This window comes from Amblyomma mixtum, chromosome 1 (assembly GCF_055824585.1).
Source record: "Amblyomma mixtum isolate Tamu chromosome 1, ASM5582458v1, whole genome shotgun sequence".
Taxonomy (NCBI): Eukaryota; Metazoa; Arthropoda; class Arachnida; order Ixodida; family Ixodidae; genus Amblyomma; species Amblyomma mixtum.
The window spans coordinates 245,311,203-245,326,426 of record NC_143012.1 but is presented as its reverse complement, the minus strand read 5'-3'; the positions used below and the strand labels follow the sequence as shown (position 1 = coordinate 245,326,426).

General features: G+C 44.8%; 1 protein-coding gene across 7 annotated transcripts in view; it reads left to right on the top strand.

Moving 5' to 3' along the window:
- Orp8 (Oxysterol-binding protein-related protein 8) overlaps positions 1-15,164 on the top strand; it is a 111,036-nt gene extending 95,872 nt beyond the window's left edge. For all 7 annotated transcript variants that reach the window (XM_089565628.1, XM_089565629.1, XM_089565632.1 and 4 more), the window contains 4 exons: positions 1,019-1,119; positions 1,654-1,839; positions 4,420-4,799; positions 9,442-15,164. In XM_089565628.1, coding sequence (XP_089421754.1) covers positions 1,019-1,119; positions 1,654-1,839; positions 4,420-4,799; positions 9,442-9,746 — 972 coding nt within the window. In that variant the 3' untranslated portion in view covers positions 9,747-15,164. The remainder of the gene's footprint in view (positions 1-1,018; positions 1,120-1,653; positions 1,840-4,419; positions 4,800-9,441) is intronic.
- The last annotated feature ends 60 nt before the right edge of the window (positions 15,165-15,224 follow it).

Sequence of the window (15,224 nt, the reverse complement as noted above, 5' to 3'; positions counted from 1 at the left end):
CGCCGAACACACCATTCACGAATTCATTTGCTGGAACCCATTTTTGCAAAGACTGACTCATTCAAGCACAGTTTTTTTCCGCGGACTGTTTCCGACTGGAACTCTCTTCCCGAGGCCATTTTCCAGTCCTCAAATTTTAGTAAAGCTCTTGAGAAGCATTTTCTCGAGTGAATGAGCGTTGTATTTTTGTTATTCTCCTCATTGTTTGTAACCCCATGTATTTTTCTTTGTATTTGTCATTTTCAATGCCTTGTATAGCCCCTCCTGCATGGGCCAATCTATTGGCCTGCAGTATTATGAAATAAATAAAATAAATAAATAAACAGCACAAAAAAAACAAAGGGTGCATTGACAATCAACACCGAATGATTGTGACACTTGTGAGGGCAGATTGTGACGCAGAGTGGGGAGAGTGGGGTTTCTTATTGCACGTTAAAGGCTTTTGGGGTTTCTTGAGGAAAAAAGTTTGAGAATCCCTGTTTTAGGTAGTCTGCACCTTGCTGTTTTTTGCATTCCTTGTTAAAGACCAACAGAGATATGCACCTTATCACTGGACTGCTTGAAATAAATGGGCTTTAGGAACTCATTGCCTTTCTATTTCAATTGTTTTATGTGGTTTTGTGTTGTATTAAATGGTACTGAATCAGAATTAGCGTGAGATGCAGCTCATATCCTAGCAGTCAGCATAACAGATGAAGCATTTGAGACCAAACATCAGCACTTGATCTTGTCGATTCGTCACTGATTTTCTTAGGTCCTTTGCTAGCAATATGCTCTGTGTGAGTGAGCTGAGCTTTAATGTAGCAGCATTGCAGCTGTTCCATTATTAGTGTCTGTTTATTACTTTGCGCTGAATAAATCTTTAATGTATATACTCGCTATTCTCTGGAAGCTCGTTCATCATCATCCTCACATCCTGTATTTTTTTATTTTCATAGCTGCCTATTAGTGGAGTGGCACTGGCATATTGCTAGTGTCCCAAGTTGGAACTGTGTGTGGTCTGTTACCCCAATTGCAGGAGGAGCAGGTGCTGTGGAACCCAACCCCAGATGTGCGAGCTAAGCGCCTCAAACGTTCTACCGTGCCTGTGGAGCTCCAGCTGGAGTACGAATCTGAAAGGTGAGGCTGGTTCCTCTGTATCCACGCTCATGTGCTAGGACGTGCTCCGCAGTTTGCATGCTAAGTGCTGTGCCTGGTTGGGCGCTTATAGTTAGACTTATATTTGGAATCAGATTTTTTTCGATCACCAAGGGCTGTGAGCTGGGACTTGTATTCAGAATCAACTTGTATGCAGCAATATATGGTAACACTTCTGGCCAGAAAACATGCCCTTCAAGAGAGCTTCCCCACATCCTTAGCTCACCCCAGAGAGTAGCTTCTCAGTGCTTTTGTGTGAAGGTATGTGTAGGAAAAGCAGAGCTCATTTGTGCCAGCCTGCACACAACGCAGTGATCTAACATGGCCAGACCTCTGAACTGTAAGCTCATTATGTGCTGCACATGGCCTCCAGTGGACAAAAAGGTGCACGCAGAGTACGCCTTCCAGTCAACTAGGCGCTTACACAGTCTGATGGAAGCCCGATTTCTGTCATTCTGTGATTGAGAATTGTTCAGAGGTGCAGCGGTGGTGCATGCTGTTCTATGTTCCACGCAGGATGTGGCAGCATGTGTCGGCAGCCATAGTGCGGGGCGACCAGATGGCTGCCACTGAGGAGAAGACGATCCTCGAGGAGGCACAGCGCAGGAGCACCAAAGAGCGCCAGGCACGCATGGAGCCCTGGGTGCCTCGTTTTTTTGTCCAAGACTTGCTCACGGGTGACTACCTCTACAAGCATGCTGAGTAAGCTCTGTTGCGTGCTTGCCTTGTTTTTTTTTTTTTTTTAGCAGTCGTGTGCATCGATACTTTGACAGAACTGTGTCAGTAGATTAGCACTTTATGACAAAGAGGGTACTCCTGCTGGAAGCAGAGCTGTTATAAGCTAGGAGAGATTAAAAATAAAATAAAGGTATTGCCAGCATTGGCCATTTTCAAGAAGAAGCTGCGATGATGCCTAAGCAGTTTTTTGCTCTTGGATCCCTGTTGCCAGGCTACACTGCCATTCAATTCCATTCAGTGATGACTTCTCCCTTTTAGTCTTGATGACACAAGTTTAAATCGAATGGTGTGGAAAAAAAAGTTCCATTTTTGCATCCAATTTTTTGGCTACCGATATGTCTTTTGCTGCCGGACAGGCATCAACGTGGCCAGAGAGAGCCATGGGATATATTTTTACTGAGAACAAGAATTTCATGAAATTGTCCTTGGTGCCCCTTTGACTAGCTTATGGCTCCGTTTAACTTTGACACTAAGTGCTCGAAGATGTAATTCTACACTTCTCCGTGAAATGGTGTCTGTGAATCCGATATGAACTTAGCGGTTTTTTTTTTCTTCCATTTCCTTGTGTGCGAACACAAGGGAGCAGCCACCACTGAAGGAACAGTTCTGGTTTGCTGGAACGCCAATGTTGATTTGTCTACAATGAGTGCTGTGCATTTAAAACATCTTTAGGAAGTGTTAAAGATAGAGGCAGCTTTTTTTATTCACTAGATTTTTTTGCTCAAATTACAAATTGGTCTCTGGTATGGGCATGCAAATATTTAAATTTCTGAGTACAAATTCACAACGAATAGGGGAAAAAAAAAAGGCTTCAAATCTAATATATTGTAGTGTAGGACGTCTTCGAAGGCGCTGCGTTGCGAGCGGCTAGCGGTACAGGCTCGGTTCAGTCCTGAGGCAGCGATCAGTCCCAGCGGCAGCGATCGGCGCTCACGGACGAGCATCGGCGCCGTTGTCTTCGTCGTCTTCTTCCTTAAGCCAGCCGCCGAGGTTTATGGAACAATTTCCAGTTGGTTCCAGTTGGAACCAACTGGAACCCAGCTGGTTCCAACTGGAACCAACTGGAACCAACTGGAAATTGTTCCATAAACCATTTGGGCTGGGAAAGATTTTCGCCAGGGAGCCGAAGGCCTGTCTTACAATATGTTCATTGTGAATGAAAAAACAATCAAAAAGATGAATAGGGAAATATTTTTCTTTAATTTTATGGTGTATGGTCTCTTCTACTGAAATTAAACAAAACAGCATCTTGTGAAAGGTAAAATACATGATGTGCACAGAAATGTATACAGGTTGACACAGCTTCACAGTATGCAGCCTGTAATGTGGTCATGCAAATTGAATGGCAAAATGAAATTCCTGAATTGCATGGCAACTAAAATAGACATCCATACCACTCAGTAGAATTTCGTTAATTCGGACTTCGAGAGACAAGGAACCAGAAAAAGTATTCGATTTATCCGAAGGTCGAATCATTGAATGCCTCATCCCTTTGTAAAAAAAAAAAAAATGACTGCTGGACTGCTGCGAGCTTAAAAAAGTGGTAAAGCTTTGTGAGAAGGCTGCGTGCACAGACAGCAAACAGCACGTGACAAGTATGTAGTTTTGGCATGCTAGAAAAATGGAAGTACTTACAAAGCTGTCACAAGCTAGGGGAGCACACATTGGTACCAGAATGGCAAAACTGCTTATTAAATGAAGAAATTGCCGGGGGTGCGCCATTTGGCATGCAGGCATCTGTGTGGCCAATAGCTGCCGTCGCCGCGGTCTGAGGGTAGCGATCAGAAAGCGAAAGTATGTGGACACCTCATCTCGGCCCCTCTTTGGGAGCCCCGCGCCAAATTCTGCAAGTGGGCTTTCCCGCAAAACGAGATGGGAGTGTTCTCGCTAGAAGAGTTGTGAAGGTGGTAGGATGAGTTCCATGGGTGTTTTGTTTTTGTTTTATTATAATTGTACAGTTCAGCGACCTGGCTCGCCATGTCATGCCATGCGTGCGTTAAATATGAATGCCAGGAATAAATGAAAAACTGCGCGCTTTTGCATTCCGGCTGTTCGAAACGGGTAGTCGGCCATCTTGATTTTATCAGGTGCTGTGTGGGAAAGCCCACTAGTGGAATTCTGCATGAGGTTCTAGGCCAGCAGTGTGCTGCGAATGGGACTCGCCCACGTGATAAATGACGGAGAAGAGAGCGAAGAAGATGCATTTTCCCAGATATTGTGGTTTTGAATCAACTGGATTTATGCTAGTCTTGGTGTAGTCTTTTTCTGTGTTCCCATCCTTTTTTTTCTTGCTCTGATATTTAAATTAAAATGAATACTTCTGTACATCGAGACCAACTTTCTGTTCCTTTGAATTTTTGAAAGTCAGCGGTGTTTGGTTGCTGCCAAGTTTTCGGAAATTTTCGAATGTGCATTTCCAGAATTGTACACGAACCGAATAATAGCTATGTTCAACTTTATTCGAAATTCCCATTACTTCCTTACCCCTGGCCCGTGATGCTGTCAGACTGTTGAGCTCTGCGTCTTCTCTCCTCTCGCCCTCAGCTCTCGTCCCTGGGATCCCCGCAACGATGTGGTGCAGTTTGAGAGGAACGGAGTCATCCAGAGCAAGACGCGGCACCAGACGCCCATCGTGCCCTCGGGAGGCAGCCTTGTGAGCATCGAGGGGAGTCCCCCCGAGCCCCAGGGAGGCTTGCGCAGGCGCATCCTGCACTCAAGCCCCCGCCAGGCTGCCGCTCACCTCGGCCACCGCCACCACCATCACCACCACCACCACAGGCAGCAACAGCCGCCCGGCTCTGGGGTGGCCGGCTCCAAGAAGGAGCGGAAGAAAAAAGTGGGCCCAGCCATGGGGCTGGCCCACAGCGGTAGCTCCTCAGCAGAGCGGGGAGCCTGCTTCTCTTGCGATTCGACCGATAGCGAGGGTGAGCTCCAGCTTGCAACACGCAGCTACTTGGTTTCCAAAGAATACAGTAAAATCTCGTTACAAGAGACACTTGGTTATAAGAGACATTTGAAAGTGGTTTGGTTGGTTTTCCTATATTTGCCATGTTAAGAACATCACATGTAAGAGACATGGTTACAAGAGACACTTGGTTACTAAGAACAACTTTTTTGGGTCCCTAGAGTAAATTATTTACTATGTAGAAGAGACACAATCCAGATATGCTCACGCAACGTGGCCGACATCGTACCAACTCGTATGCGCTTCACTTTTCATTCCCTTGCCTGGATTCATGTCACACATCACATAGCTGCGATTACTGTCTCATTGCTCCGAAATTACCATATCACAGACTGTGTATCCTCATGTAGAGATAGTGAACTTCCTCCTCAGCTACTTCACTGTTATCCCGCTGCGGTGGCTCAGTGGTTATTGCGCTCGGCTGCTGACCCAAAAGACCCAGGTTCGATCCCGGCCACGCCAGCCGAATTTCGATGAAGGCGAAATTCTAGAGGCCCGTGTGCTGTGCAATGTCAGTGCACATTAAAGAACCCCAGGTGGTCAAAATTTCCAGAGCCCTTCACTACGGCGTCCCTCATAGCCTGAGTTGCTTCGGGACGTTAAGCCCCAATAAACTAAACCAAACCAAACTTCACTGTTACAGCCCCGATGATGTATTCAATGGGATGGACTCATCTAGTCCAACTCCTCAGTGTTTTTAGAATTTTTGGTTACAAGAGACCTTGGTTATAAGAGACATCTTTCTCGGGTCCCTTGAGTGTCTCTTGTAACGAGGCTTTACTAATGGACAGAGGGGAAAATGAAGACAAGACCTACCCCTCTAAGTGGTCCTCTTGATTCAATAGCCCAGCACTGGCTGCAGTGTCCCTCGTGTCATGGGCCTTGAATCATTGTACTGGTTTCCTACTGGAGCCAGAGTTCCGCGTTTGTTTTCTGCTCACCGTTTGCGCCACTTTTTGCCAAACACAACCGCATGGCTCCAAAGCATCCACGCATTGCAGAGAAGCTGACACCTCTGTGCCGTTTAGCGCTTGACTGCTGCTGAGTGTCCATTGGTTCGTCTTACTATTCTTGCGCTTTGAGGGCTTTCTTTCTGCCCTGGTGCCCATTTTTATTGAAAAATTGTTTCTGTACAGAGGACAGGCAATTTTGTCCTTTCTCTGTTTTTTTTTTTTTGGAGATGACACCACTCGCCCACGTTGCGAAAAGTTTGTTGATAACATGTTGAGATAGGTCTTGCTGCGGCTGGTACAGTTACTAACAAGCTGTCTCAATCACTGAGAGCATCTTTTCCTTAGAGTGAAGCAAGGGCAAGAGCCAAAAATAAGAGAATTGAATGAGCACTTGCTTTAACCACTGCACCAAGCATGGCTTCTGTATGCGAGAGTGGTGTATTTCCCTCGTAGCTTATGATTTGGAGAGAGAGCTGGCGGACCTTCGTGCAACTCCGTTGTTCCCATAGGGAGCATATACAGTGACTCCAGGTGGGTCAGCAGAATCTGCTGACCAAACAAGAGGAGTGCTCCCAAGAGGCACTAATGGGGTGGTGGAACGCTTCGGCCTGTGGTCAGATTTTTTTAACTAAAAAGGTGCTCATAACTAGCGAGGCTGCTGCTGTATTTCTGCTCATATGGATAAGCAGAAATCACGTGAGGCTGGGGAAAAAAAGGAAACTTCAGCAAAAGGTTCCCGAGCCTATTTAAAAATGGCATCAGCACAATATAAGTACCTTTGATTAATAAGAAAAAATGGCTAAATAGGTTTGGTGTGCTGATGCGTTGTATTTTCTCAAAAAGTTCGCCGCGTGTGCTGTTTGTGCGATCAGCATCAACTGTTCAATGCTCTGACAACATTGAAGGCCTGCGCAAGTTTTTACCTGCTTGGGGCTCATTCAAGCACTACTTTTTTGTTGTTCCTTCGCTCCCAAAAAATTCCTTGCCTCATAACTTATTTTTTGCGCAGCCATTTGACCTGAAGTAGCGGTTTCTTTGTTCTGTTCATTGAACTTTACATATACTAGTACTTTCTTATATATGGAATCTTCATCTCAGCAGTGGGAAACAAATGCGCATACAGCCAGCCCTTATGAAGCCCTGTAATCCATGCCGGCGCATTGGACACTCAGCAAGTACCTTTTGAGGCTGTGCAGTACTAATTGAACTCTCACCCCCTCATGGAGGCCAAAATTCTCAGTGTGCAATGCACGATAAGAGGTGCACGCTGCATCAAAGGTGAAACATCGCCACAATAGAGGGCTCGTGAAACAAGCATTTTGTGTTCATGCACAGTGTGCTATGCCATCTTATCTGTGGTCTATCATGCATTAAAAAGAGATTGAGGACAAATGAAAGTTTTCTTGTAACAGTAGATTATCGCTTTCTAATGACAGAGGCTACTTTCACTGACAGTGGAGCTTTTATAAGCAAGAAAAGACTAAAAAATGAAATACAGGTATATTACTGTCACCAGCTGTTTTCACAAGCAAACTGCTTCTGAGCAAACATCACCATAGCCACAAAAGTCCAAACAGTTGATTTTTACCAGGAACAAAAAATAATATGAAGCTGTCCTCAGTGTCCATTCTTATTAAGGCCTATGGCACACTCGTGTGTGCTGGTTCACATTTCTACAAGAATGGGCGGAGTGATTTCAACGGCAACGTTTATTGTTCTTTTAGGGATGCGGCTGGCAAGGTAGGTTTCCTGTCGTACCTCAAGTTTAATTGAACCGCACTTGCAGTTTGCTTCATTTTCTGCAATTTCTGCGATTGAAACGAACCGTTTGTCAGTGCATGCCCGACATCTGAACATAAAAAAGTTCTCCGTTGATGCTTTTAGCACTACGAATAGTGCTTATTAAGGATCATTTGATTACTTTTCGTTTGGTTTGTAGCAGTATCCGATATTTGAAGCCTTAAGTTATTGAATTTTATTTTTCCATAGAGAAAGAAAGTCCATTATATCTAACCATGCCAGCTCTGGTAGTATACTGGCTGGCATTGAAAGCTGTCAGTGCTTTTGAACTGCCTGCACAGAGGAGAACAGGCTCAAGCAATAGTTTCACTTAGGACGCAGTCACATCAAATCTACATCACTGTTTCCTATAGGCCTCGTGTATTTTGTGTCCACTTACAATGTAGTGGCTCATGGAGACGTCACGGTTAGCATGTGCCTATGATCACGCACACGAAGCTGAAGGGCATTTTGTAAAGGAGCCACGAGCTACGCCACGCATCGCAAAGTAGTTTCACCCATGCTTCTTATGCATAGGTCGTGCTGAATAAATTAGTACTGATAGAACTCTGTACGTGACGAGTATGCTTGGAGATGGTGACGCGTGTAGAAAAAGGGTAACCTTGCAGGTGCACTCACCTTCCTGTCGTCGGGGGCGTTGGCATACCCCTGCTGTCCCCACGTCTGTCCCATTCACATGGGCTGGTGTTCGACTGGTCCGAGCTGCGCAGGCGTTCTGATGACTCTGTCACGTGACTAGTGTCCAGTGCGCCTTACATTCAGGAAGTCAGGCTGACGAGGAAACTGAAGACAGCTGAGGCCCTACAGTTGCAGAATTTTCGTGTGTGCCAAAGGGCTATACCTGTTCTCTCAAAGCAGTCCCAACCTTTCCATTTTGCCCCTTTTTTAAGTACCCTTGAGGCTCCACTAATAGCTACGAGGCTGCCTCGTTGGCAAACAGAAGTCACGGACTTCTCTGGTCCTACATGAATAGGAGCTTCTTTTTATGCATTCTTTTATAAAATGCATCCGATATCACCCTTTATCAGGTAGGTGGGCACATTTAAGCTGTTCTCAGTTGGGCGTACTGCTGCTTCGAGCATAGATTTTCCATGGTGTCACGAGGCATGTTTTAACAAGGTTTTTCTATTGAATTAGCAGAGATTGACTACACAGCTGATGTGCATTTGAGTGCTGCTGAACAGTTATGAAAACAATGCGTGCAGTTTTTATCAGATTTGAAGATAAATCTGTCCGGCTACGGTACTGAGACTCAGCATCGCTGCCATACTACGGCAGTCACGTACCGAAATGGTCCAACTGCTAGCAGATGATATCAGTTCTCGTAAATATGGCATTTGTGATACCAATTTCATTCTATTTTAGTGTTTCTTTCGCTTTGTTAGCAGGGGTGTGGCTTTGCTTCATCCATTGATGAGTGACGGGAAATACAAAAATGAAACTGAATTGTTTCATTACTTGAATGGATTGATGGTCTTTTTGTACTGACAATAGAAGCTATAAGGCCCCTCTCATGTAATAATTGAATCAATACTAATGAATAATATCTAATCATTCTTCTCTTTTCCATTCTGCCAAAAGTCACTAACGCGTTACGATCGTGGTCATGCAATGCTTGGTTAAATACCATTATACCGACCCAACTGGCAAGGGAATGTCAAATCGACGTACAGCATGAGTGGCAAAGCATTCAGTGGCTAGCCAGCCTTTCACATTTGTTTGACCATAGCGGTTTGTCAACAGAGCACTTATTCGCCCTTCTCTGAACGTAAAGCATTAGCTGTCTCAGGAAATGGGGACCCCATTGAATATCCCTCCCTTTTTCTTTTCTTTTTCCGTCACGGCCAGTGTTGGCAGCAGAGGCGGGCAAGGGAGTAGCGGCGCGGTTGGGCCTGCAGCCGGGCCGAGCGGTGGGCGTGGGCGGCAGTTCCATCTCCCAGTCCCTCGGTCATGCCCTGGCCCCGCTCCAGCGCTCCCTGGACGAGGCCAACGCCACCCTGAGCACGCTGCAGAGGCACCTGGAGCACGTGCTCTTGCAGCAGCGGCAGCTCGAGCACCGGTTGAGCCAGCGCAGCGACGTCACCTCTGTCGCCCTCATTGTGGGCATCCAACTGGCCCTGCACCTTTTCCTCTGGGCCTGGTTCCCCTCCTGATTGCGCTCCGCTGCCCCATCCACAAGGACAGAACAATACTCCCTGCCCAGACACACATGCTGAACGCGACATGTAGTCGGAGTGCAGTGGCAGTGCGCCATTTGTTGGCACCGCCACAAAAGCATTGTCTGCGGGTACAAACATTGTCACTGCTGCTGAAAGCTTGGGAAAGGGTTTTTGTCCCTTAGGTTATTTTGTACATAGAGACAGTGGTTTGTGACATCTAGTGTGTCACGAATGTGGTCACTGTACTGCCCAGTGCCACTGCCAAGAAAGTGTGCTTTCCGAGGGAAAATATTCTGCAGGGTGAAGAAGAGTGAGGTATGCTGTTCTATTGCAGAAACAAGGGATGTGGCACTGTGCTGTATGGTGCCGACTGTTGTGGACGAAAAGAAGAGCTTTGTCTTCCGGTGTCAGTGTGCTGCGAGTTTGGGAGGGGGAGGCCAATGGGAGCAGTGTTTTCTGGCATTGCATCTCTTGTATATAAAAAAAAAAAAAGTGTTGCTGTGAGCATTGCTGTGTGGCAACCATACTCGTCAGCACAACTAAGACAAAAGTTGCTTCAAATGCTTTGAATGTGCTAGTAGCTGAGAAAACAAGTCGAGTGCTTAAGAAGTGCGTGGCAGTCTTTGTAATAACATTACCGTAGTTCCACTGTGTCACACATGTGGGCAAAAAGTGCTTTCTCCATGGAAGAAGTTGTTGAAATATAGAAAGTCTTTCAGAAGTAGAGCGTTAAATTTGAGCAAGCCGGGCGCTGAGGGAAGCACTCAACATTGATTGTTGTTCAGTTGTCATACTGCAGTGTGGAGCTCAGCCAAAAATGACTGCCATCGGTATTGGCAGCACTTGGTCTTAGCCTGGTTTGTTTTCTACCAGCTTGGCAGGCTAACTGTAGAAAACATATTGGCCTTGCATAACCTTGTTGGTGATAAAAGGAAAAAAAAGAAAGAGAAGCTCTTGTGGCTTTGAACTAACTGAAGTGGGCAATAGCAGGTGCCTCCCTGCTGCTATGTTTTGCCTCCAACTCACGCAGTCTGCCTTTTTGCATTTTCTTAGGTTGGTGTAAACAGGATTACACTTTCTCACAATTATTGCCGTGAGCAACAAAAGCATGCATGTGGTGAAGTCCAGACCGTGATTTTCTAGCGATTTTTTTTCTTCATTATCTGAGCTAAAAGGCCACCGCATGCCTGTGCAGTGCAGTTTATCAAGACCATTTCAAGATACGATTCCACAGAGCTGAAACGTGTGATGTACATGTACCTCAAATGTGAAAATGCACTCACTTAGTTAGATGCAGTGGCTGCCACGGCCAAATTCGTGCACACAGGCACCAAGACTGCGTGAAGTGCACGACTGTTATTCATGCATATGCTTGCCACGCACTGCTAGCATGCACCCGTGCAAAGCATGCAAGAGGTTTTTGGGGTTAATGGAAAACACCGCTGCCACATTGCCAGTGACCGTTTGTTTAAACCAGGCTTTGATGCATGAGTGTGCTATTGGACAGAGAGTTACGTAAGCAAAAGAGAGAGAGAGAGAGCTGCGTGAACTATGATGGAGTCTGTACCATTGTTTGAGTATCAGTGTTTGAGCAGAAGTAATTGAATGGTGAACACATCTGATCTACGGAATAACACATCTGATCAACGGAATCACTGTCCATATAAGCCTAATTGTGATAGTTTTAATAGCATGTTGCATGTAGTCGTTAGCAAAAAGGCAGGCAACGCTTACTACTGCTTTTGAATAGCTGTCATGGGGTGCAGCAGTATGGCCGATCGGATGTGAATAAAGTTGGTCGGCTCGTGCATGTTAGGATACAAGCTAGTAAACAAAGCATTTGCAGTGGTGTTTGCAATGTGTGATGATAGCTCTCAGTAGATCAAATGAAACTGAGCAGCAGGAGATGTTTCTGGCAGCCAGAGTGGAGTCCACAGCACTTGCACACTTGGAATTGGCATCAACAACTGCACATATGCAGGAATTCTATTACTGTGTTGCTTGGCTTACATAATCATTGGATAAAAAGCCTTTCATCTGCCTCGGACGCAGTTTGAAAGAGATGAAGGTTTGTGAATGTTTCAAATATTTCCTTGCAACCTTTATGCATTTGCCCTTACTGGGCTCAAGCTTTGTGTTTGGGGGGGGAAGTTTCACTTCAGAAGTTGGGAAGTTCTATTTGTTGTCACACCACCTGCCCTGAGTAGCCATGACAGCTTTGGCACTGGAGAACTGTTTCTTTCAGGCTCCCTGTGCATGATTTGGAAAACTGAATGTCTCATAGTAAGAAGTCAAAATAATGAGGCAGGTTCGATGAATGGCTAATCCATAGACATTTGTGGGAAAACAGCTTCTTTTACTTGAACTCTATCCTGCTGTCCTTGTGCAATATTGCAGACAGATTAAACTTGGCTGGAACTGTGAGACATAGCTGCCTATTTGGGCAAAAAGGATATGGTCATTTTGTCGTCGCTCCTTTTTCTGCAGTTCTAAGGTTTTAATCTGGCGTTTGTAAGCTTTTAAGAAGCAGTTTGATTTTGTTCGTGCCACGCACCAACTGCATGCAACTACAGACAGGAAAGCAGCATTGTTCAAGAGGTTTCTGCACGTCTCCATCCTTGTGAAATGATTCGAAGGATCATGCATGCATATTTGTTCAAGCCACGCATAACTGCTTGCTCGCGAGTCAGTCCATAAGAAGCTGCAAATGCTTTTTTTTTTTACAAGCTTGCTTCAATGCTGTTGTGTTGTCATAGATCTGCAGTGAAATGTTTGCGCAGGTCGTGAAGGGGATAATGTAAGTATGTGATTTTTAAGGTGAGCAGACTTGTAGTGTTTAGATTTGAAAACTTCTTACTCTCTCCTTTGCTGCCATGTCATCTGCAAACTTCACTTCAGCAACCAGAGTTTAGTGTACACTAAGGGGCACATTCCAAAGGACGTGTGCTAGATTTTTGATAACTCGAACAGTAGTTTTTTTTTCTGTGGGAAAATGTTAACCAATCTATGCACAGTTGCAATAGAATGGCTACAGTTGGTATGCTTTGGGTTGGCACTTTGCTGTTGAAGATTGGAGTAGATGGGTTCCCTCCGAGGAGAATGGACAGCGGATGATGGTTGCCAATTAGTGCTGCTGGGTTTCTCCAACTTATGTGTACATCTACCTGGCTTGAATGGAGTATCTCTGCTGTTACATTCTCGTCAGCACATGCTAGATTGCATGCCTCTGGGAAGGTTTGACAGTGGTTGTAGCTCAGGGCCTTTGTCGGGTGTTATTAATCACGGTTTTTGCAGAGCAAGTGTGTATTGAGGCATTGTGTGTGGAGCTTCTTGGTTAGGTTAGCTAGTTGATGTTGTCAAGCCCAAGTAATCTTGGTTTTCTGTGTCCGAAGTACTTTCAGTGCACGGGAGTCTGTGCTTGTAGCCTGTTTATCCTGAGTGGCAGTACAAATATTTACATACTGCATATCAGAGGGATCTGTGCCAGATATGCCTACAGAGAACAAGACAACATAATGTTTAGTCTCTTCTTTATCTGATATGTGACATGCTTCGCAGCTCTTTATACCCATTCTCAAAGTATGCTCCCCAGTTGAAGATAAAATGAACGGCAGGTCTTTCTTTGTACAAACAATTATTTTTTTTTGTGGTAATGGGAACAGGGAATGTTGTAGTTACTTGACTGCACAATTTCAGTTTTAGAGAGTTGGAGAAGTTTTTACATTTTGTCGAAACTGCAAATTTGAATCTTTATTTAAAGCTGGCACTGTTTCAGTCAACTGGTAGATTGCACAGCCACGGGGTTTCATGTTATTGTAGTCTCGTTTAGTTATGACCTTATTCCCCACTTTCTTATTGTAAAATGCCGGCACCTTTATTTTTTGGCAGCCAACAGAATCTGATAATGAACTATGAGCTATCATGTTTTGTATTGTAGGTGTGTGTAATGTATACCAGGGAAATTCTTCCTGCTGATGTGCAAAAATATAAAACTGTTTACGTACTAGTAAGACGCTAGTGATGTACTGATAGTTGAAACACAAAATTGAAGTGCTCTTTATGTATTTACCTCCTTTTGCGCCTCTATTTTTATTCTGTGCACATGGAGGTGTTGCATACAGCTGTAAATGCAGTTGCAGGTTGGAGGTGGCTGAGTATAATCTGTGCTCTGTTGGCTTTATAGGTTACCCTGTTCTGTTCTTTTGTTTCGAAAATGCAGAGCAGCTCCCTCTTCAGCAATGGAAACTTAATTGGCTTGCTGCTGGTCGCCGGCCTCATATATGTAGTTTTCACATACACTTGCAAGTCTTCCCTTGAATGCCACTCGCCGTTTCTCCGAAATACTTGACTGCAGTTTTGCAACTTTCCTAATGCTTGTTACACCTCATACATGTCTGTATAATGGCAGCAGTAACTTACTGAACTAAAGCATGCTAGCATTGTATCTTCAGCTCAGTACAGTTGTAGCGTATAAAACAACTCGGGATGCTCCTGGCATTTCGTTAGTACGCTTAGAAGTTGACATTGTCTACTCTGATAGAGGATTGAAAGTTGAACTTGTTGCCATATGTGCACGCTGGATGCTGGAACGGCAGCGTGTCTGAGGAAGGCATACTACTGGTCATGAACGATAAGCAAAGAGAAGTGCACACTTTGTCTTGCTTCTGACACAAGAGTGGCCTGAAATGATCTTTGAACCTCACACTGGAACGCATTCATGACTTTGTTCATGTGATATATGAAGAGCTTTTGGGGAACTTGCAATTTATTTTACAGTGAGGCGCTGTCGAAAAAACTGCGGCAAGCCCAATATGCTAGTCGTTCAAAAAATGGCATTTGTGCATAGTGTGGCTACATGTGACCATGTTGCTGAAACATGCTTCTCTTAAGAGCACAGTAACACCACATGATGTTTGTAAATATTTTTTTATGTCTGCATGTATTGTTGTTTTCTATTTTGCTCCAATTTTTTAGTCTGAATCTTCACATTCTGTTCAGAAACGGTTGTCTGTAGTACTGTACCTATTTGCTGTGGCTCAATATTGCTTACTTTTACATGTTTTGTAAAAATGTTGTATTCTCCTGTAGGCGCACATCATTTTGCATCTTTGTGCCATGAGTTACAGTATTTGCTGTGCAGTCTGTCTGTTACCTGAATTTACTTGTCGGCATTATGGGCAAACGAGCATTTATTTTATTACTGTCTTGCTGTGTTCATATTGCTGCACCATTGTTGACTGTCTCGATCAACTGTTGAACTTGGAAGGTACGATTTTTACAAGTGGCGTGTGTAGCTGATCAGGTCGACGTCTCTTCACGGTGATGCTGTGTAGTACCGTTGGACATCTGTCGAGTTGTTTTTATAGAGCTGGTTACTGTAGCATGTAAATAAAGAAGACGTTACGAGCAACGCGCGCTGTGTCGGCCCCCATTAATTTGTATGCGGGTTCCTTTTGCTACTTTCGCCGGAAG